The sequence below is a fragment of the Electrophorus electricus genome, chromosome 7, assembly GCF_013358815.1.
Source record: "Electrophorus electricus isolate fEleEle1 chromosome 7, fEleEle1.pri, whole genome shotgun sequence".
In the NCBI taxonomy this organism is placed as follows: Eukaryota; Metazoa; Chordata; class Actinopteri; order Gymnotiformes; family Gymnotidae; genus Electrophorus; species Electrophorus electricus.
In genome coordinates, this window is record NC_049541.1 from 8,556,351 (window position 1) to 8,578,250 (window position 21,900).

A 21,900-nucleotide genomic window follows, 5' to 3' on the forward strand; every position below is an offset into this window, starting at 1 on the left:
AGAACTATTTCTCTATAGAGTCACACTACAAATTCGATTCAGTGTATGTAAAATACTAGATAATTGAGACAACTGAAATATTGTATAAAATAGTACTAAAGTCTGCTAATTTGCATACAATGCACTCTTAATTTTGTAAAATTCTCTCTTACACGCACGCACACAATTATACAGTTACTTAATGAGAAACAACTTGTGTAACATAAGTGGAAGCTTTAATATTAATGGTACTAGAACAGCAAAAAATGAAATGTATCATTTTAGATTATGTATTCTGCCCTTCTGGTATGACAGATCCCATAATCCTCTGCCTGCTTTTTCTCTCTTTGACATGCTATGCATTATTTCTTGTACCTTTTTTGATTTAATTTCTTACCTTATTCTTTCCCACTCCATCTGCTTTTTATCTTGCCTGTAGTCACCATGGTGACGTCAATCTGCCCCTCTGCCCTCCCCCCAGTCTGAGCTATTTTTAGAATGCCTGGAAAAATGCCTCCCCATCTTTTCTTCTAAACCCTTCTCTCTGGCTCTCGCTACCCATCTCCCCCATCAGCTTTATTGCATATCAGGGACACTGATCTCGCCCCTGAAGATTAACCCAATCTTCCTTCCCCACACTTCAAAACCTCCCTCTCAAATATACAGCCATCCACACAAAAGCACCTGCACTCAACCTCCACTAAAATAAAAAACACTTTTCATATCCTGCCACCAACCTGACAATGTGAAGGCATCACGTAACCAACACACAACCCCCAGATAAACAGGAATACAAAACATATGCATTCACACTTATGATAAACGGTGTACATTCAATATAAACATGACAGAACACCTAAATATGACACTCGGAAATTCTCCTCTTACGCTGAACTTGGCTCTAATTGGTCAATGGCCGAGATGAGACAAAAACGCCTCATTAGCGAGCTCTGACAGCACAAACATAACACGTTAGCTGCAGCAGCTATCAGAGCCAAGTACTAACAAACCCTTTCACTAGCACAAATTCTGTACTCTTAGGAGTACTCCTATATTCCAGTTAATGCTAAATTTTACATGTGGCCTTCCCCAATAGGAAATTCTCAATTTCTCCAGGCAACACTGTTACAGGGAAACTGAGGCTAGCGATCACACAGCTTTGCTTGGTGCCTCAACTCGCTTGCTGGAGAGTGCTAAATACTACAGTTCCTATGTGATTGTCTAGACCCTGAACCGAATCTGCATCACTGTGCTAAAAGAGAGCAACCTGCCCTGTCCATTTTTCTGTGAACTCGGATCTGGTCCAACCTCACATCCAAACGCTTACGGGAAAAGGTACCCAAGTGACAATGCAAATTTATTATCAGTTTAGTTGTTAAAATGCTTTTTTTCAGAGCTATAGCTGACCTTTTGAGAGCAAAACCAATCACTGCAGCAGCCACTTTTTGATGGGCACATACTGTACAACTGGGCCTCGTGGGCTACCATTCCTTTGTTGCTAGGCTTCCATTCTGTTTAGAATGAATGGGGTAAGTACAGTGAAAGGCACTGAAAACTGACCTGGTAGTCAACCATACAACAAAAACATTGTAAAGACAAATTTGATTGAAACATATTCCAAGTATTCCTAGCTCATTAACACATAGTGGATGGTTATCTGCTGTTATTTAACTCTAAAAATGACAGGGTTCATGTTACAGCAACATCCTAACTCTGAAATCTTATATTATCTGGTAACCATGAAATTTTCAGTTAGCATCTCATTTAGGACCTCACTTCCGACAGTCATTATCTCATCTTAACCGCCTACACTATCTTAACTTGCTAACATAACCTAAAAATATCTTTACTTTAGGACATCCCCAGAGGTGTTTTAACTTCTGCTTGCGTTTCTACATTATCTACTTCACTGAAGAGAAAGTTCTCCTTGATTGACAGGAAATTGACAGGTAGCATAACATTACTGTTCAGTGGCATTTAATAACAGAATGGTGTTTCATTTATTTATGCTGCAAGTCATTGTGCATAGACACTTGATCTGAAGGCTTATGAGCAACCAAAATTCTGTGCAGCATTTCACTGACAAAACATGCATTAGCATACTGGCTCCTACTGGTCATTTACACTACAACTACAATTGCGTTAATAATGTAGTGAAAACAGAATGTTAATTGGCCCAAAATTCTAAAGTTTTATTTTATCATATATGCAATGGAAGCTTTCCTGTCAGCAATATCTTAAAGGAATATTGTTAAACTCCCCAAAAATGTTTTTCAGCATTTAGGGTTAAACAAAAATGACTATTTATTTTAGAGCTACAGATGCAAACATGATCTTGCATAGACTTGTATGTTTTTTTGTGTGTTTTTTAAACTAATACTACTAATGTGATTCAATAGTTAGGCAAATAATTCAATTTTTAGGTGAGGCCTATCTATGAACAATCAACTAACTTAATCTGCCTAGCATTACTTTGGGCTCAGCTGAATGAGGTGGGTAGCGATGCAATTTTTCATGTCATCATTCTAATATTCTCTATATTAGCATGATTAGTTACTGTCTCTAACATATTAATTTGGTATTAGTTCAAATGAATACAGATTTGCTTCATATGGAAACACTACTACCTCGCTGTCAGCTATGCTTGTTTATATGTGAGGGTAAATCCTGTAAGTAAAGGAACTGTTGCTGAAACTGTACTATTGGGGAAGTACATTAAAATATGTTTTTTGAATAAACATTCAAACATTCACTCTGAATAAAAACAATGCAATATCGCTAAACTGTCTTTGTGATTGTGGTTGTAAATAATGTCTTGAACTATCAATTATGCACTGTGAATGTCTATGAGAGGCCATTTTGACAAATAAACTATAGCTATTCAAAATGATGCTGAAAAAAGTTTAGTTCCTGCATATTCCTTTAACAAACAGCATTGAGAGGTTTATTGCCATTACCAAACAACAATAAAATGGGCCAGTATGAACAGTACAGTATAACAGTAGTCTACACTACTGGTTCTAAAAATAAAATGGGGTTTTGGATACACTATACCAATAGCAAGGTTATAACCATTTATACAAACTGGAATAAGATGGCTCAGAGCATGGATCCCCATAGCCACCAAAGTGCCATGGTAACTGTACTTACACCAGTACAGGGCGAACGGCATTGTTCATGTTGCCATAAGCAGCTCGCCCAAGCAACTCCCTAAAACAGCTCTCAGCCAAAGAGGCAGGGTTCTCCTCTCCTCCACCCCTGCTAGAAACAAAGAAAAAAGAGAAGATGAGCCATTGGTAATAAAGCAAATCAGGGTATCTGAATAAATCAAGGTAAATTCATGCGAGAATAGGCTTTGAACAAGGACCCGGTATTTTTATTCATGTTATGTACTCAACAATATCCAAAGCAAATGAAGACTGATGAAGGATACTGCATCTGGTACTGCCCTCAGAGGCAGTCCCCTGTAGGTGTTTCTTGCATGCATCGCTCTCTTCACTGGCTGGGAGGAATCTAGGTCTAGTTATTTCTGGGCTGTGCATTTGCCCTTCAGGTCAAGAGCTCCCAATAGACACCACCAACATTTAAATGCCAAACTCATCACTGTTAAAGGAAATGGTTTATTTCTTTCGTCATACAACCAGACAGCCACATAAATACACACAGAGGCAGGTGCACAAAATACACACATGCACACACCATAGAGATACAAACAAAGACACACCTGATATGCACACACATCCTGGCACAAGCATACGCATCATAGATCGATGGAGGACCTTCTGTACAATAAAAAATGCATGAAAGGGCTGACTATATTTACCATGAGGTCAGCTGAGAGAGCTTTGGGTAACTTAATTCTCTCTATCTTCTTCTCTCTCTCTCACTCAGTTACTCACACACACACACACACACACACAACCCATTTCATCCATTTAACAGCAAGCACAAAGAAATTGCATAGTTTTGCAGCCACTGCAGTTACAAAGCATTTAAGCAGCTCTCTTATTTATTAGCTAATTTTACTCATTGGCTCTCTCCTCCCATGCCAATCACTTTCATGCATGTGCATGGAAATACATGTGTGCACACACACTCAGCTCACGTTTAGCCCTTGAAAAGCTATTAACAGATTCAGATGCCCTTGACCAGCTAAACACAATAAACCTGTACGTCAGTTGCAAGCGTGTTTCTCACACACACACAGACACACACACACACAAAAACCAGCTAAAACAAGTATGTATAAAAAGTTAAGATTAAACAATAATACACAAAGTATTTTTAGCAACTCATTCTTAATCTCTGCTCAGGCAGTTTAGTGTTATGGCTGACATATGGGTAATGGTAAATGTAAATGTAATACAAGACACAGAGACATAGAGCATAAACACTTAGCCAGAACTCTAATTTCTATTCTTCAACACAACAGTTCACAATATCAAATAAATAAGTGAAAACTGTTGCTGAATCTCCAGAATGAGACGCTAATGTGTTCCTCAATTAACTTGCTCCTGGTGCAGTTAACACCAATACGCCCACTCCCCCTCTCTTTCACACTCTTGCTCGTTCTCTCGGTCACACACAGACAGACAAACACAGAGAGCCACAGAGACACCCCTCATTATCTATAGAACATGCAAACACACAAAAGTAAACTCCTTTTCTGGCACATACTTGCATTCTGAACAGACATGAATCCCCACTGGCACATGCAGAGACTCACACATAGAAGCAAAGACACTCTCTTTTCCTTTTCTCTTTTCACACGCACATTCACTTGAACCATTTCATCTTTTCTGCACCCATTCATTCCACTTTTCAAGCTTGACCTGAAAATACACTGTGCCTCTAACCCTTATAAATGTCTCAAAATAGCGAATGTATAAGAGGCAAAGTGGCTCATTTTCATTGGTGGTCTGTGAAGAGCAGTTTGATGCATATTTTTCCACACTCTCGTGTGCCGCTTGTCTTCCCCTTTGCTTGCAAAATATTTTGAGCAAAAACAACATTGATTAAATCTGTCATCTTGAAATCCCTTTTTTTTCCCTTGAGCCCAAAAAGCAAAGAGGCTAGAATGGACAAATCCTCCAGCTAGTCCTCTTTCATCTCCTCTTTCATTTGTTATTTTTTGAGTGTTGGATGACACATTTATCTTAGTGGTGTGCTTTGTTTCACTGATGTGAGAAATCAAATCCATTTAATCCATTCCAGGTTTTCTCCAGTTTGTGGCTATCTTGGCAAAAAAAGACGAGTGAACCTCATCAGTATTGTCTAAAGACAATCTTATCTAATCTAATTCAGTCTACACTGTTATCCACAGGTATTTGGACAACTGAAGTATTTTATTTTGGCTTTGTTCTACAGCAAACTATGGTAATATTCCAGTTTTTTATTTCATAAATAGCCTTTGTTTCATAAATAGTCTTTGTCTTATACCAGCTTTTTAAAAGTCTTCAAAGTTTAAAGGATGCATGGTTCGAACCTTATGCTCATGTCTATTTTAAAAAAATATAAATAAATATGTGCTCTATGCGAATGTAGTACAGTATCTTATTTACATGCTTATGTTGACCAAGAGGGTAGAACTGAGTGTGTTTTTGGTTTGTGCGTATGTCTGCTGAAATCCTGCTTGTTGAACAGGGGAGAGGAGATGTGTTTATGTGGGTGCCTACCTGTCTAAGTCATTGTTATCCTGCATGTTGAAAAGCATGGAAGGGATGAGTTTGTCCATGTGCTGAGGTTCCCAGATGATTGCCTGCAACTCATCATTCACAGTCTTCCTCACCACTCCCTGCAGTCCTTTGATTCCAGCTACACGGATCCTACACACATCCAGATATACAAAATCACATTAAATGTCTAAATCACACCTACACCATAAAACAGCATTCAGTACAACAGCTCTGTACAAACTAGCTCAACTAATCAGGATTATTCCAGGAAAATTTGCAGTTAAAGGGGAGATCAGTGGGTGCCACACACCCACAGCCAACTATCCAAATTATTTTACAGTTAATACATTTGTTATATAAAATTTGTTTTTTCATTTGTATTTTCGTTCATTAAAAGTACAGACAGCTGATAACTTACTAACTCCCAAAGTTTCCACCGTTCAATAGACAGGCCATGTCCATGGAATCATGCAGCACATTTAAGAGTCAGTCAGTGTAAAACATTCTAACTGTACCTTCGTAACATACCTAAATACTATTTGATATTGCACGAAATAAATTTTTTGTTGAATGACAAAATGAAATAAAAACACAAACTTTTACCCTTTATCTTTTTTTACTGGGAGGAACATTTACACTTTTACATATTTAGTTAGTTTAGGCTTTATACAATTTGTTGTAGCCTGTATCTAGGCTTTCTCTCTTGTATGCATATTCTGAAAAGGGAGTCTCAACCCCTGATTTGCAACCATACAGAACACACAAACACACACACACACACACACACACACACACACACACACACACACACACACACACACACACACACACACACACACCTGGTACGAGTCTCTGGGTCTTCGTGTGTAGAGTGGCACATGGCACTGAACTGAGAAACAAAAAAATCGTAGCGGCGGTGATACGAGGGTGTGTCCTCCTCAATATTCGCAAACTTCACAAACTGTGAGAGGAAAAGCAGAGAGAAAAATAATGTGTATGCAGACACATATGCATTCCCATGAGTACATATATTTTAACTCGACACAATATCAAACTAATTAAATATTATCAAAGCACTTTATACACACACACACACGTTAAAAAGGGAATTCATTCATTTAAGTCTCTCACAGAGGATGTTATCTATATCAGACAGAGAGGCGAGATCTGCCAATAGAGGCAGACGTGATTAGCAATTATGTGAGACCACCTGTGTGTGAGCATGTGTGAGTGAATGCACATATAAAATGTGTTTGGAGGATCTGTCAAGAGCTGAATCATAGTAAGCCAGCCAACATTCCAGCCCTCTGCCAACAACTCTGCTTTGTCCCACTCCTAGTTCACTGTGTCTGTACCCATCATCTCTCTCTCTCTCTCTCTCTCTCTCTCTCTCTGACTGAAAGGCTATATTATGGATAGTGTGCAGTGTCTGCAGGGTTTGTGTGTGGGGGCTATAGCTCAGTGGAACTAAATAAGCTATGTGGGACAAAAACAAACAATGCACAATACTGTACAGCTACTGAAGCCCCACTAAAGGTCTACTTCAACACTCCGTTTCCACTGCTGAAGCAGATGGGCTGGACCATTTCCCAGCCTTCCAGTAGACCTGATCCTTCAAGCAGGGATTTGTACAGCCACTTTTTTGTTTATAAAATCATTATTATAATGCAAAGCACTCATTTATAATGCATGCTAAATTCATCTTGACTTCAGTTTCACATTATAGAGGATTCATGTTCCAGCAGTGACTATTATACCCCTCTGTATGCCAAAACAGCAGTTTTCATTCCGCTTATTGCAGGCTGCACATTTTTGATGCCATCCCTGGCCAGTTTTTTCATTCAGTGCATTAGTTTAGGTGCTTTAGGAAGGAACTTGCAAGATCTTCAGCTTCAGAAGCTCTGGGCTTCCAAAAGTTAAAAAAACAAAACAAAAAAAAACTGACTTTGGAAGGATTTTTAGTGGAGCATCTACAGTGCAATTCAAAAAGTCTACATGAAAGCAGTATGCTACAACAATGTTTCCCTTGTGGAAACCCATGCCGTGCATACTTTCACATTTTGAATACTTTAACACACTTAACTCATTCACTGAAGGACTTGATAATTGCTTGATGAGCTGATTGGCGTGTGGGAAATAGTTAAGATTAAAAAAAAAATGCATTCTTCTTAAATTTTAGGAAAATTAAATCCACCAAACAAAATAAAAAAAATTAAGGAGCCATTATTATTAATGCATAGCATAACAAGAGGAACATATACAGGAAGTTGGTTGTCAGGTCATATGAGTGGATTTGTACATTTTGTGCTAAAGAGCAATCAGGTTTTAATGAGTCACATTTGACTAAATAGGGTAAAATTTCAACCAGATACATTTATCAGGACACAATCCAAATCAACACAATCCAGATTCTCTCATGAAATGACAAGTGTAAACTTGATACAATGGCAATACCAAGAAGGCTATGATGTGTTTATGGTGAGAAACCTGAAGAGAAAGCCACACTCAGTATTATCTATTCTTTCAATACTTTTAATTATTTGGCTATCATTTTTTTAATCCTATTTTTGCTTCCCTACGTTTATTTATTTTTGTTTTATTTACCTTTACTTTTTTTTATTCTGTATTATGTGTAATCATCGTGTGTGTATATATGTCTCTTGTGTTGTAGTACGTGTTGTTGGTGTTTGAAAGGTGTTTAGTGCAGTGTTAGTGTTGTCTCTGTGTCAATTAAACGTACGTTTGAACGTGTCCCTATTTGCCTCGTCGTGTCACAGAAACACCAACCGAAGAAGGATGCCTGGGAAGGGCAAGAACAAGGGGAAAAGATGCACTTCCCCAAACCGTGCCTGCAATCCCTCCGTGCTCTTGGGTACCCTCCTGACTCCCGCTATAGGACAGCATGGTTCGGGTACGGAGGTGGAGGAGTCACACAGGATTATGTCTGACCAAAAGGATTGGTATAATGATTTCCAGTCTTCGCAGTCGGACACTGCGGACTTCTCCCTTACTGTCACTCATCCTGGCTTCGATCCATGGGATCACAACGGGAGAAGGACCTGCTGGGTACTCAGAGGTGGAATCCATAGGGTCTTGCATGGACCTCACAGAGGGCTATGCGGAGTACGAAGAGCGAGGGGAGCGCAGTAACGTCACCCTGGAGTCGGACCGATGGTCCGATGGTGAGGAAGACCCTGTCGATGGAGGTGGAGGAGGTACCTCAGGGGGATCCCGCCTCTCAGACTGCCGTCACGATCTCAGAAAAAGACGAGTCCTCAGCACCCAAGGCTCGGCCCGGGGCTAGGCGCTCTGGAGCCAGCAAGTAGCCCCGGGTGACTGGCAGAGAGACGGAGTCGTTGGTGGAGGAAGACACGCCTCCCCCGAGGGCGAGGACCATCAAAGCGCAAGCGCCTACACCTAAGCCTCGGGGAGGCAAAAAGGCAGCGGCACCGGGGTCTGTTCCGCAACCAGGCAGCACAACCGGTACGCTTACCCAAGCGCAAGCGCCGGGGTCTGGACAACCTCCGCCAACCGAGCCGGCGAGAGACCCTCCCTCCCAGGCTAGTTGGCTTCAAACCCAGCTGACAGCTGGGACTTCCCCGCTCTTCCCCGTACTGTTTAATTCATGTAGTGTTATGCCTGTTCCTGTCACTCCCCATTACCATACATGTGCCTGTCCCTTTGTTTTCCTTGGTGTGCATGTCAGTCCCTGTCAGTGTGTGCATTCCTGTGTGTGTTGTTGTGATAGTCCCGATGTCCCCCCCCCGCGCTCCTGCTTGCGCTAGCCTGGGGCGAGCTGCCCGGTCCTCTGGCCTCGCCGTTTGGCATTGGTCTCGGGTCTACAGCCCATTAGGCTGGTGCGCCGGGAGTCGCGCCCTTGAGGGGTGGTTCTGTCTTGTTACGGCCCCGCCCTTTCCTCAAACATCTTTGGGTGTGTGCGCGCGCGTGTTCGTCCGTGTTGCCACGCCCTTTCGTGTCGCCCACCTGTTCTGTATTATGTATAATCATCGTGAGTGTGCATATATGTCTCGTGTTGTAGTACGTTTTGTTGGTGTTTGAAAGGTGTTTAGTGCGGTGTTAGATGTGTTGTCTTTGTGTCAATTAAACGTACGTTTGAACGTTTCCCCTTCTCTGCACCCTATTTGCCTCATCACGTCACAACATTGGCTGGAGGAGGATAGAAATCTTCCAGGCACTCTCTTTTTTGAGCAAATTGAAAATGTGCTTATAATGCTATAAGGAACCCGGATCAGGTATTCCAGTGAAGAAAGGACTGGATTCTTCTTGAGAAAGCAGTTCCAGATTCTAGGGAGTAAACATTCCTGTCATGGGAGTTAAGCCAATTTTACATAGGTTCTTTGTGTGACTTAGTCAAGTAAATGCATGTTTGTTCTTTACAGTTACAATATCAATCTTTTGACACTTGACCTGTGCTTAAGAATGTTTCCTCATCTGTCTTAAGCAACAACATTAGACAGAGGGAGTGTGAGAAAAAGGGAGAGAGCGAGAGAGAGAGACACATGAAACGATAAGATCCAGTGAGGAAAAAAACCTTCCTGACAGTGAGTCAGATTGCTGACACTAATGCATTTCACCCCTTACACCCACCTTTCAGCAAATTCCAGTAGTCCACCATTTCTCTCCTCTTCCTTCTGCCTCAACTTCTTTCTGTCTGCACCTCTACCCATTTCCTCTTTTTCCTCTCCATCATTTACTCTCCAACCACTATTAAAGTATGCAATGTGTATACCATCCACAAGCACCACTTCAGACGCTTAATTCTGAAGTTAATTCTGACAGAACATGCTGATAAAAGTTAAAGGCACTACCTCAGATTGCTGCCTTTACTTCCATCTTGCTCCCTCTCTGACCAATGTGCTTCATTACTGCACCTCTCCCTCTCTTTCTCTCACTCATTGCCAGTGTTTTTACCTGCTTACCTGTTCTCCCCCCCCCCCGTCTCTCCTCCTGGGCTCATGGGTAACCATGACAGCTCAGAGTCTATGACAGTCCCATAACACACATTTCTTCTACAGTGCGCCTCTGTCACTCCTCTAAAACCTCTTTTCAAAAGTTCTCTTTCAGAGGTAGAGGATAACAGGCCCTCGACGTAGAGGATGCTGAAGTGATGCAAAGATTTTCTAGAGCGTGGATGACAAATCTTCCAAATGCAGCAAACACAAAGTCAGACTAAAACTACCTCTATAATTGTGTGTGTATATACAGTATATACCCCCCCCACACACACACAGGTGCGCATGATGTGTGCATGCATACACTCACAGAGTTGGTGCCAAGCACTTGCAGATCTGGCTCTCTCGACTCCAGGAGCTTGGCCACCATATGCAGGAAGCTTTCCACAAATGGTTTAATACTCTGAGAGTGGCAGGCCATCAGCAACTGATCCAACGCTTCCATTGCAATCACCACATAGCTACACAAGCACATGCACACACACACTTAGATGACACAATGGTCATTTTTACAGGAAGCAGTAAATTTTAGCACTGGTCCACTGTGTGTGTGTGTGTTCGTATGCAACACACCCATATCGGTGTCGGACCACATCTCTGCTGAGGCGTTCAGCAAGGTATTCTCCAATACGGTCAAGCTTCTCTGGAGCAGACACAGCAAAGAACGTCAGCTTCTCCATGTCTGACTTAACCAATCCATCCTATAGAGGGAGAAAGACAGAGAGAGATCATTTAGTTGATTTTTCCAGTTTCTACATTGGAATATTTAATACACTTGCAATATTTAATAAACTGATTAGCAGATTTTTTTCTTTTTACTGTTTTACAGCCTGTCTAATGGGTTTCACTGACTCCAAACAGCAAGGGAAGGCACTACAAATTACCCATAATTTATCATTTCAATAAAGTACTCTAAATTGATATGAACTGAATTATGTAAATTATATAGATATTTAATGTACAGTGGTGTGAAAGTGTTTACCCCCCTTCCTGATATCTTTTTTTTTTTTGGTCACACTTATCTAATTTAAATTTTAGACAAAGATAACACAAGTAAACACAAAAAGCAGTTTTTAAATGAAGGTTTTTATTATTAAGGGAAAAGAATTCCAAACCAACATGGCCCTGTGTGAAAAAGTGATTGCCCCCTAAACCTAATAACTGGTTGGGCCACCCTTAGCAGCAACAGCTGCAATTAAGCATTTGCAATAACTGGCAATGAGTCTTTTACAGCGCTGTGGAGGAATTTTGCCCCACTCATCTTTGCAGAATTGTTGTAATTGGAGGGTTTTCGAGCATGAACCGCCTTTTTAAGCTCATGCCACAGCATCTCAATCAGATTCAGGTCAGGACTTTGACTAGGCCACTCCAAAGTCTTCATTTTGCTTTTCTTAAGCCATTCAGAGGTGGACTTGCTGGTTTGTTTTGGATCATTATCCTGCTGCAGAACCCTACTGCGCTTCAGCTTGAGGTCATGAAGAAATGACCGGACATTCTCCTTCAGGATTTTTTGGTAGAATTCATGGTTCCATTTACCACATCAAGTCTTCCAGGTCCTGAAGCAGCAAAACAGCCCCAGACCATCACACTACCACCACCATATTTTACTGTTGGTATGAAGTTCCTTTTCTAAAATGCTGTGTTACTTCTACACCAGATATAATGGGCCATACACCTTCCAAAAAGCTAAACTTTTGTCTCATCAGTCCATTTTCCCAAAACGTCTTGGGGATCATCAAGATGTTTTCTGGCAATCTCATCAGTCCATTTTCCCAAAACGTCTTGGGGATCATCAAGATGTTTTCTGGCAAAACTGAGACGAGCCTTTGTGTTCTTTTTGCTCAGCAGTGGTTTTTGTCTTGGAACTCTGCCATGCAGGCCATTTTTACCCAGTCTCTTTCTTATGGTGGAGTTATGAACACTGACCTTAACTGAGGCAAATGAGGCATGCAGTTCTTTGGATGTTGTTGCAGGGTCTTTCGTGACCTCTTGGATGAGTTGTCGCCGTGCTCTTGGGGTAATTTTGGCCGGCCACTCCACTGTTCCATGTTTTTGCCATTTGTGGATAATGGCTCTCAGTGTGGTTCGCTGGAGTCCCAAATCTTTATAAATGGCTTTATAACTTTTTCCAGTCTAATTGAGATCTATTACATTGTATCTCATTTGTTCCTGAATTTTTTTGGATCGCAGCATGCTGTCTAGCTTTGGAGGATCTTCAGGCAGGTCCTATTTAAGTGATTTCTTGATTGAGAACAGGTGTGGCAGTAATCAGGCCTGGGTGTGGCTAGAGAAATTTAACTCAGCCAAAGATGTGATAAACCACAGTTAATTTAGGTTTTAACAGGGGGAAAATCACTTTTTCACACACAGCCATGTAGGTTTGAATTTTTTTCTCTTAATAATAAAAACCTTCATTTAAAAACTGCATTGTGTTTACACTTGTGTTATCTTATTCTAATATTTAAATTTGTTTCAATGATCTGAAACATTTAAGTGTGACAAACAAGCAAAAGAAATAAGATATCAGGAAGGAGGCAAACACTTTCACACCACTGTAAATATTTATACAAATGTGTGCTTGTGCATGAGTGTATGCATGCATAATAACATATGTATAAAGATGTTTGGTGTGTGCAAGTGTGTGTAATAATTCCATTGTATGTATAATGTGATTTGATTATATTAAATATTTTATATTTTAAATGTACATTTATCAAAATTAATTATCAAAAGTATAAATATTCTGCTTTTGTCCCCTTAGCTCTTATAGCACTGCACATTTAACCTAATTTTCAGCACTATATTAATTCTTAACTTTTTTTGTCTTTTATCTCAACACTTTACAGTTTGAACTCATAGCACTTTAATTTCAACTTTTCTTTTTAGTTACTTGTTTACTTAGACCCATATATGAAATTTGTTCTGTTTAAATCAACTGTTATGTGAAGCACTCTGAACTGCCACTGTTTATGAAAAGTGCTATAGACATAAACTCGTCTTCCCTTGCCTTGATTGCAACTAAACAGACACAGAGCCAGAGAGAGAGAGGCAGAGAGAGACAAGGGAAGATGAGGCGATGGAGACAAAGAGAGAAAGTGAAAAAACAAATGGACAGGACACGAGAGAGAAAGGTTGAGGAGCCTGGCTCAGTGCTCTGGATCCCTCCCCGCACTTCCCCCACCCATCGAACATTACCTATTAACAGCTCTTAAATAGCCAATTTACTTTCATTTACTTAATGAGCTTCTGACCAATACAAATCACTCCCATGAGTCATCAGTGGAAGTGTGGGAGTGTGTGTGTGCGTGCATGTCAGTATAGTCTAAGTGATATTCATGTCACAACTTATCCTAAACATATCACTCATGCTTAGAGGTACCCTCAAGTTAAAAGAAGTATAAATAATGTGTGCTCTGGTTTTAATGTGTGGATGTGATTTAATGGCTTTGCGTGAGAGAAAGAGAGCAAGGGTGTGTATGTATGTGTGCATGAGTGCATGCCTGTGTACTGAGCTGAGGGGGTGTTCTACCTTTGGGTCCTCTGGAAAGATGTTATCCACCAGGCGTTTGTAACGTGGCCGACAGCGCCCACAACATCCACATACGCCTGTGAGGAGAGACATATTTTAGTGCACATCCATATATGCACGCACACAGAGGACTTCCAGTCCAATATATAATAAACATCAGCAAACTCCATCGAGCAGAATCAAGCATACAAACAAACTCTCAAAGCTTAGACATTGACAAAACACATCAATATGTTTAAACCCACATACAATATATAACCCATTCTTCTGGACTGGAAGACGGCCTTAGCAAGATTAAGACCAGCTCAAGGTAAACCTCTCAAAATCAGATGTTCTGATGCTCAAGTTCATGATAAAATGCAGTGTCATCAAACCAACAGGAATAGCTCAGCTCTGACAGTCTCAAGGAACATATGGGTATGCATAATAAACAGGAGTATGCAAATAAATTATTAATGTGCATATTCAACAGGAGAGTTTTAAATCTACTGTAAATAATTTAGCCTAGCTGCCAGAAGCTTTGCCAAGCCAGGAGATACAGAGATAGAGACACAGAGAGGAGAACAGATGGAGAGAGAGTGAGCAAACGAGCACAAAATAACACAAAAACCCATAAACAAAGTAGGAAGACATTTAACCGAACATGTAACATGCCTATGGACTACATTTATAAGATGACTTTATGGTTTGTTTGTTTTTTTTTTTATAGCTACTACCGTTGCTTTTTACCCTCATCGCCTCGCAACTTGTGGCATGCATTTGCATTCAAAGAGAAAAACAGCATCACTGCCAGTATGACCAGTCTGGTATGGGGTTCCTTCTGTAACTCCTTAATAAATAAAATCAAGTAAATAAATCATCCACTTCAGTAAATCTCACCCCTGCAATTCATTCTGGTGACCTTGAAGGGCCCAGCAGCTGGCTGAACGAGAAAGTGGACGAAGCACCATGAGGGCTAGCACATTCTCCTTTTCCACTGGTGATGTACATTATGAGCATGTCATGAGTTAGACACGTTTGTATGGACTAGATACCTGCATGTGTTGGAGGAAGGGGGGCACGTGTTAGGCACGCATTAGGCACGCATGCATGTGTGGAGTTCTTCTCTGTGTGTCTGTGTGTGTTGCTCTGTCTGAATGGTTGATTAATAATTAAGAGAAAGACGAAATCTGAGAGCATCTGACCAGTTACCATCCTCCTCTCACATTTAACACCCCCCTCCCTCTCTCTAGGCACACGCACAAAAACACATATGCAGTTTGTGCTTCAAGATGCCAAACTTGAATTCATTCACTCCCCTCCCACTGCGAGTGAGTGAGCATTTGTCTGTTTGCTGGAAATGAGGTATTGTAAAGTGAGAACTGGAAATGGGGTTGACCATTATCAAACATATGATACTCTCATTGAGAAAAAGAGAGAGCGGCAAAAGACGAGAAAGAGATAGAGAGAGAGCACACAGCGAGGGAAGGCAGAAAAAGGATGCACAATGCATCATTTACAATACTATTTATAACAGCCCGTTTTTTAAATTTTACTCAAACATGTCAATATCACCCCCCACTGAAACACACACTATACAGATGTTTCTCCAGAAAGAGTATATAAACTGCTTCTTTTCACCATGCTGTTGCAGTCTATGAAAAGTCATAGAAGATAAAACAACAAGAATTACACACAGGGCAGCAGCAAACAAACAAACAAACAAACACACACACACACACACTCACACTCACTCACACTCACTCATACACACACTCACACTCACTCCTGTACCCAGTATGGTAAGGATGTAGGTTCTCTCCCTGGTGCGAGCATGTCTGAAGGTTTGGTCTGCCTCCGAGCGTGGCACCCGCCTGTACCTCCTCATTGCAACCTCCAATTGCTGACCCTTCCCGCAAACTACAGACGCCACGCAACAACGTCTGCCCTCTTCAAACCCTGACCCTATGAGAACAAATGCTGTGGAGGAGAGGCAACACACAGGTGCACCCGAGACACAGACACACACTTTGAACAGTTATGCATCACTGTTCCACCTGCCCTATAACTGACAGCCCCGCTGACCAATTGCATCGGTGCATCACCTATCGACACCTGTAAGTATAAACCAATCAGGCAGAAAGGATCTTCTAGCCTCTGCCATGTGCAACTGTATTCAGTTACATTCTCCTCAGCTCACCTGGGTAAGGTGAGAGTGAGAATATTCCAGCTTGGACCATACAGCTTCAAGCATTACCAAATGCACCATTTCAACTTTTGTAAAATGAATTCAAAGCTCAAGATGAAAGCATATGCTCAGCATCACTTGCCGTCCACTAAGTGCAGAGTTCCTGAGCTCCTCCCTGTTTCAGATTTGTTGACTCAGATCCCAATATGGAACCTAATTTGAGCCATTTTATGAAAGAACTCTTTGAAATTTTTTATATTCCAAGTTCAGTAAACCATACACTCACCACAAACCATTTCATTAGAAAGTATACAATTACAATTTGTTGACACAAATTGTTCAACTCCTACATACTGAGTCACCCTAAAATGGTATCCACATGTAGTGGTTTTGATGGAGAAGATCCAGAAGACTCTGCTTATAGGATGATTTGAGTACACAGAATCAGACACACTGCATTTATGTGACAGTTTTCTGAGGTGCAGCATTAAATAAACTTGACAATTGTGCTGTCCAATAAACTAACTTGTTAATATTGAGCTAATTAGCAATGTTTGGTCTGAGGTAGAATTTGAACCCAAGAAACCCAAAGTATATCCCAATGTGTGTGTGTGTGTGTGTCTCTGTATGGCTGTGTGTGTGTGTGTGTCTCTGTATGGCTGTGTGTGTGTGTGTTCATGTTTGTCTGTATCTGCGGGAATAAATAGACATGAAAATTCCTTTCTGGTTGACAGAGGCAAAACGTCTCCCACAAAGCTTTCTTTTTAATCAGTCTGTTCCTGAATCTATCACCAACATTCTCATGTCTGCACCTGCGTGGGGGAGTGTGTGTATTCTGTAAATGCTGTCTGAGAGGATTTATTTAAAAAATCCCCCAAACATAAAACTTAATTAATATAAAAAGGACAAACAGTAAGAACAATGATGCAAGATTACCTGCATATTATAAATATATCCCCAAGTGTGTTCCTACATATCTTAGTGAAGATTTTATGATAAAAGAACCTCTAAGGAAGTAAAATAATATGAAACTAAATCACCTGTCAGTTACACACCCTTCATGACAGATCAATCAACCCATGCCAACTGGCCTGAGACTGATGATGCTTCTGAACATATCAGAAACAGAGAAACAAACTCATCGAAAATATTAACCTTGACCTGGATAAGCAATTAAACACCAATTTTCAGCTTGCAAGTTATGCATAATGTTCAAAATTTCATGCCTCTCACACACAGCAGTAAAAAAAGTACTCTCTCCATCCCTCCCTACCCATTCACTCTGCCATTTTGCCCAAAGAACGTTTTTGCCCTAAGCTCCACTGGTATGGAAACATACTCTTATCCAAAGCAAGTGACAAAATCATTTGAATAACATTATGTTTGTTAATAACAAACCATTTTTTTCTCTCTCGCTCACACACCCACATACTCTTACCAGCTATGCCAGTTAGTAGACCCCTCTCTCTCATTATATGACCTCTTGACACTTCTTATCTTACACCCTCCCACCCTTCACCCCCTTGCAGGTCTCCATCTTTCACTGCCCTCCCCCCAAGGAAAAAGGCAAGCAAGCCTTTTAACACACACATACAAGCCACATCTCAGTCTGCAGCGTCGATACCGACTCCTCAGTCATTGCCAACAAAGCCGTCTTACACCAGTGCTGCTTGCAAACATCACACAGAATGAACCCCCAGCTCTGATCCACACCCCCCGAACGCCTCATCATGCAGCCCTGTATCCACCTCTAGCATGGAAGCTTGCATTGTGTTTCAAGCTCCATGCACTACTCAAACAGACTGCCATATAAAATGCAGTTACTGAGAGCGAATGACCTCGGTCTTGCTCTTAGTCCCCTTCCTGTGAGATTTAGACGCGCTCACAGTTGCCTGCGCCGCAGGTCCAACCCTGCCACATTTGCTATTCATGGTGGAGGCAGCCATAGGCACTTAACAGGACATGGCACCATGTTCCAACGGTTGATGCCACACCTCTCAGCTAGTGTGAACATGCCAACACACACACACACACACACACACACACACACACACACACACACACACACACACACACACATACATACGTGCATGTTTGCATATAGATTGGTACATACAAATGTGAACACACTTTTTTTTTCATAAAAAACATGAAAAATACAGCAAAATCCTGAACAAAAATTAACTGTTTCCAGCATTTATGAAAAGAAATTGTTAAAAACAAAATGAAATGGCTTTAATAATCACCAATAGTAGCTCTTTGTATAAGCATATTGCCTAACATAGGCACAGACACATACACACATCCCTCTAAGCCTTGATGTTATTTTTTGTTTTGAAACCATCTTTAGAATGAGTTGTTCATACCGCATACTAATGAAATAAAGTGAAAGGAACACAAACAATAGAGCAGATCAAAACACATGTACTAAGCAGACCAGCAAATCAAACTGTCTTCTCCCTACCATATTCAGAAGCCAATAAAAGATCACATTTCCAAAAGAAAGAGAGCCTTTAACCTTTTTTTAAATTCTGCTATTTTGTACAATAAACACAAAGAGTGATATAGCAACCTGTGCAAAAAAAAAAAAAAAGAATTTGTGCTCCATTATGGTGGATGGGCATAGAACCATTCCTCTACCTCTTTTCCTGTGAATTTTTGGGTTCAGCTATTTCTAATACACCCGATTCAGATAAGCATCTAACTATCAAACCTTTCATGAGATGCCTTGTTTTTAAACAGGTGTGCCAGGGCAGTGAAAATGCAAGGATAATCACTGCACTACACTGGGCCCTTGCAATTCTAAATAGAGCCAATGGTGTATATGAATCATTGAATATGTACACATTTCGCAAATGGGAATTAGAGCACTGCGACGTTGGCATCCTTTGTGCATCTGACTTCATATAAACAATTAGAATCAGAATGCATCACTTCAAATGATGATTATGTTATGTTATCTTGCAAGGAGTGCCACTCATCTTAACTGCTGACGTTATGACAAAACTCTACACTTTGTCTTGGGATACTGAACACAAGTGATGGAAGGTAAGACAAATAAAAAAAACCAATCTGTTTCTTTAAGAACTAGGCCTAAGAGAGGCTTAAAATAGGTGCTGTATACAGCAGGGTGGGAATAAAGGCAGGACTAAAGCACTTAGGGACTGCTCCTGTCCCTTAAACAAGAAGTAAATGGAACAGGGCACAGGGCACAGTGCACTTGGAGCAAAAGTACGAGCAATTAGCCTGCTAGCGACCACCCACTCCAGGTTACCACTGGACTCTAGTGCCATGTACAGGTGCCAGATGCATTGGCATTCAGTTATAAGCACTGCACTGATTTTAGAAATGTGTCCAAAGTCCTTTGGCACTGTAGCTCCACTTCAATGATATGGCACACTGCAAGTAAAGCACCAAAATTATTAATTAATTATTAAATAATTACAGTATAACTTGTTAATATAATTTGCTCTCTGCCTTTCTGAAGTGAAAATGTCAGACAACTTGATTCTTTAACATAAATGAACCCAGAACACGTATAGATCTTTGGAAGATATATGCTAGGAATACATATAGAGCTCGGCTGTACATACCAAATTTGGGTGTGGAAAGTCTGACAGTAATTAATTGTTTTCCAAGCTACAGCATACATAGTGGAAGAACGGCCTGTGACAGCGACTTTGTTTACTATGCTCCTTACCCCATCTGTGACTAACAGGTTCAAAACCGCAACAAGGCCATGTTACGCCTCGTTCTTATTAGCAACGTATCCACTTAGTCTAGAAGTGGAACAAAAAACCTCACTTGTTTAGCCTTAGTATCCCCAGCAATAATTACAACTATAAATACATTAAGAAAAACAAAGTTGTGTTCCTAGCAATGAGTGAATCTAAAAACGTCTGCACAGCTTACCGGCAGGCATTCTTCTGCTAGTATACCGTAGATATTTTTGAATCGCCGCGATTCAATCTTTCTGGAGACGCAGGACGTTATTCAGATTATCCGAAAGCGTAGACAACCTCACTCTGGTGCCACCTCGACTTGTGACGCTAAAAAGATAAACGGAAATTAAATGAATTAATTTCCCCGTGAACTGTTCAAACACAGACCTCACCATATAACGCTAGTTATATTGCGATTTATGTCAGACGTGTTAAACATATCACCTGCATTCTGACACTGTCGATGACTAGCTAACTAGCTTAGCTACAAAACACTCAACGGTTTTGTGATATGTTCAGGATATACGCCTGCATGTCATTAGAGTATGTAACTGAAAACGCTCAGACAAAGTAGTTAAACTAAAAATGATGTATGGTAAATACCTGTGGACGCACGGAAATTAACCCCTAAGATTAGCGCTTCCTGTTTTAGACTGCGTTACGTCGAAGTAAAACGCGGAAGTGGGAGTAGCTGAATGAGTAAAAAAATAGTCAACCCGAGTGTAACTTAGGTGTAGTTTTTTTAAACAAATGTTGTCTTTTACATATGCATGCCGTATTAGAGGGTTAAGAGGTAAAAGATCATCAACATACCTACCAGACAGTTCTCGCTGTCAAAAAAAAAAGTTTTCAAGAGTCGCTCCAAAAGTACTTTCTGGTTGTAAGGACTTCTAAGCGACAGATGATTTGCTTGGTTTGGTCCCTCCTTCTAGTTCGACTAGCTACAGTTCTCTAGCACATGAACTTGAGATGTGCCCCAACAAAATGAATAAGCGTTTTTTTTTTTGTTCTCTCTCTCTCTCTCTCTCTCTCTCTCTCTCTCTCTCTCTCTCTCTCTCTCTCTCTCTCTCTCTCTCTCTCTCTCTCTCTCACACACACACACACACACATCTAAAACAACAGAATAATCGTTATTTCTTAAATCCAATCTGAGTGAAGGTGCAGCATGTTATCTGTCAGAAGTCTATGACCTCATCCGATATCAGAACCAAGCACCACCATTAACTTCACAGAAACTGTGAAAGAGAGAATAGAGCTTATGTTGCTGAAGTAGCTGTGCATATATGTGTGTGTGTGTGTGTGTGTTTGGGGGGGGGGGGGGGGGGGGGGGGGGGGGGGGGGGTATTAAGCTTAGGCTCTGAGCTCAGTAGAAATTATATGTGATTAAAAGATTTCACCCTACAGATAGTAGCATCTGTTAACAAGCCCCCCCCCCCCCCCACACAGGTCTCTTGCTGGTAATTCTCATCATCAAGGATTCTCTGTAATCTATATATATATATATATATATATATATATATATATATATATATATATATATATATATATATTTTTTTTTTTTTTTTTTTTTTTATTTTTTTTTTTTTTTATATTACACGACAAAAAAAATTAAACCAAAACATGAAGAACACTCAGCAATACCTCTACTTAAGAACATAATGAATGGACAACTGCTTAGCACACAACAGGGTAGTTGAACACAGCATACAAGAATCAAACACAGAGACTGATGAGGAATAGAGAGGAATCTAGAGGAGGGGACCATACCATGAAGGTTCTGTGATAATGATACAAGTCTGTGTAATTTGAGGATATACTGAGCCTCATTATAGAGTGAAATCTGCAGAATCTAGCT

General features: G+C 40.6%; 1 protein-coding gene across 6 annotated transcripts in view; it reads right to left on the minus strand.

Moving 5' to 3' along the window:
- efr3a (EFR3 homolog A (S. cerevisiae)) overlaps positions 1-20,945 on the minus strand; it is a 41,388-nt gene extending 20,443 nt beyond the window's left edge. For 2 of the 6 annotated variants that reach the window (XR_004776318.1, XM_035528330.1), the window contains exons 1-8: positions 20,649-20,714; positions 20,236-20,372; positions 14,157-14,233; positions 11,201-11,328; positions 10,938-11,088; positions 6,494-6,615; positions 5,655-5,804; positions 3,130-3,240 (exon numbers count right to left, since the gene is read on the minus strand). Coding sequence is in view for 5 of the 6 variants with exons in the window: in XM_035528330.1 (XP_035384223.1) it covers positions 3,130-3,240; positions 5,655-5,804; positions 6,494-6,615; positions 10,938-11,088; positions 11,201-11,328; positions 14,157-14,233; positions 20,236-20,245 (749 nt within the window). In the remaining variant the exon portion in view is untranslated. Of the gene's footprint in view, positions 1-3,129; positions 3,241-5,654; positions 5,805-6,493; positions 6,616-10,937; positions 11,089-11,200; positions 11,329-14,156; positions 14,234-20,235; positions 20,373-20,489; positions 20,603-20,648; positions 20,715-20,858 lie in introns of those variants that run through there. The other 4 variants (XM_035528331.1, XM_035528333.1, XM_035528334.1 and 1 more) reach the window with 4 other exon arrangements.
- Between the last annotated feature and the right edge of the window lie 955 nt (positions 20,946-21,900).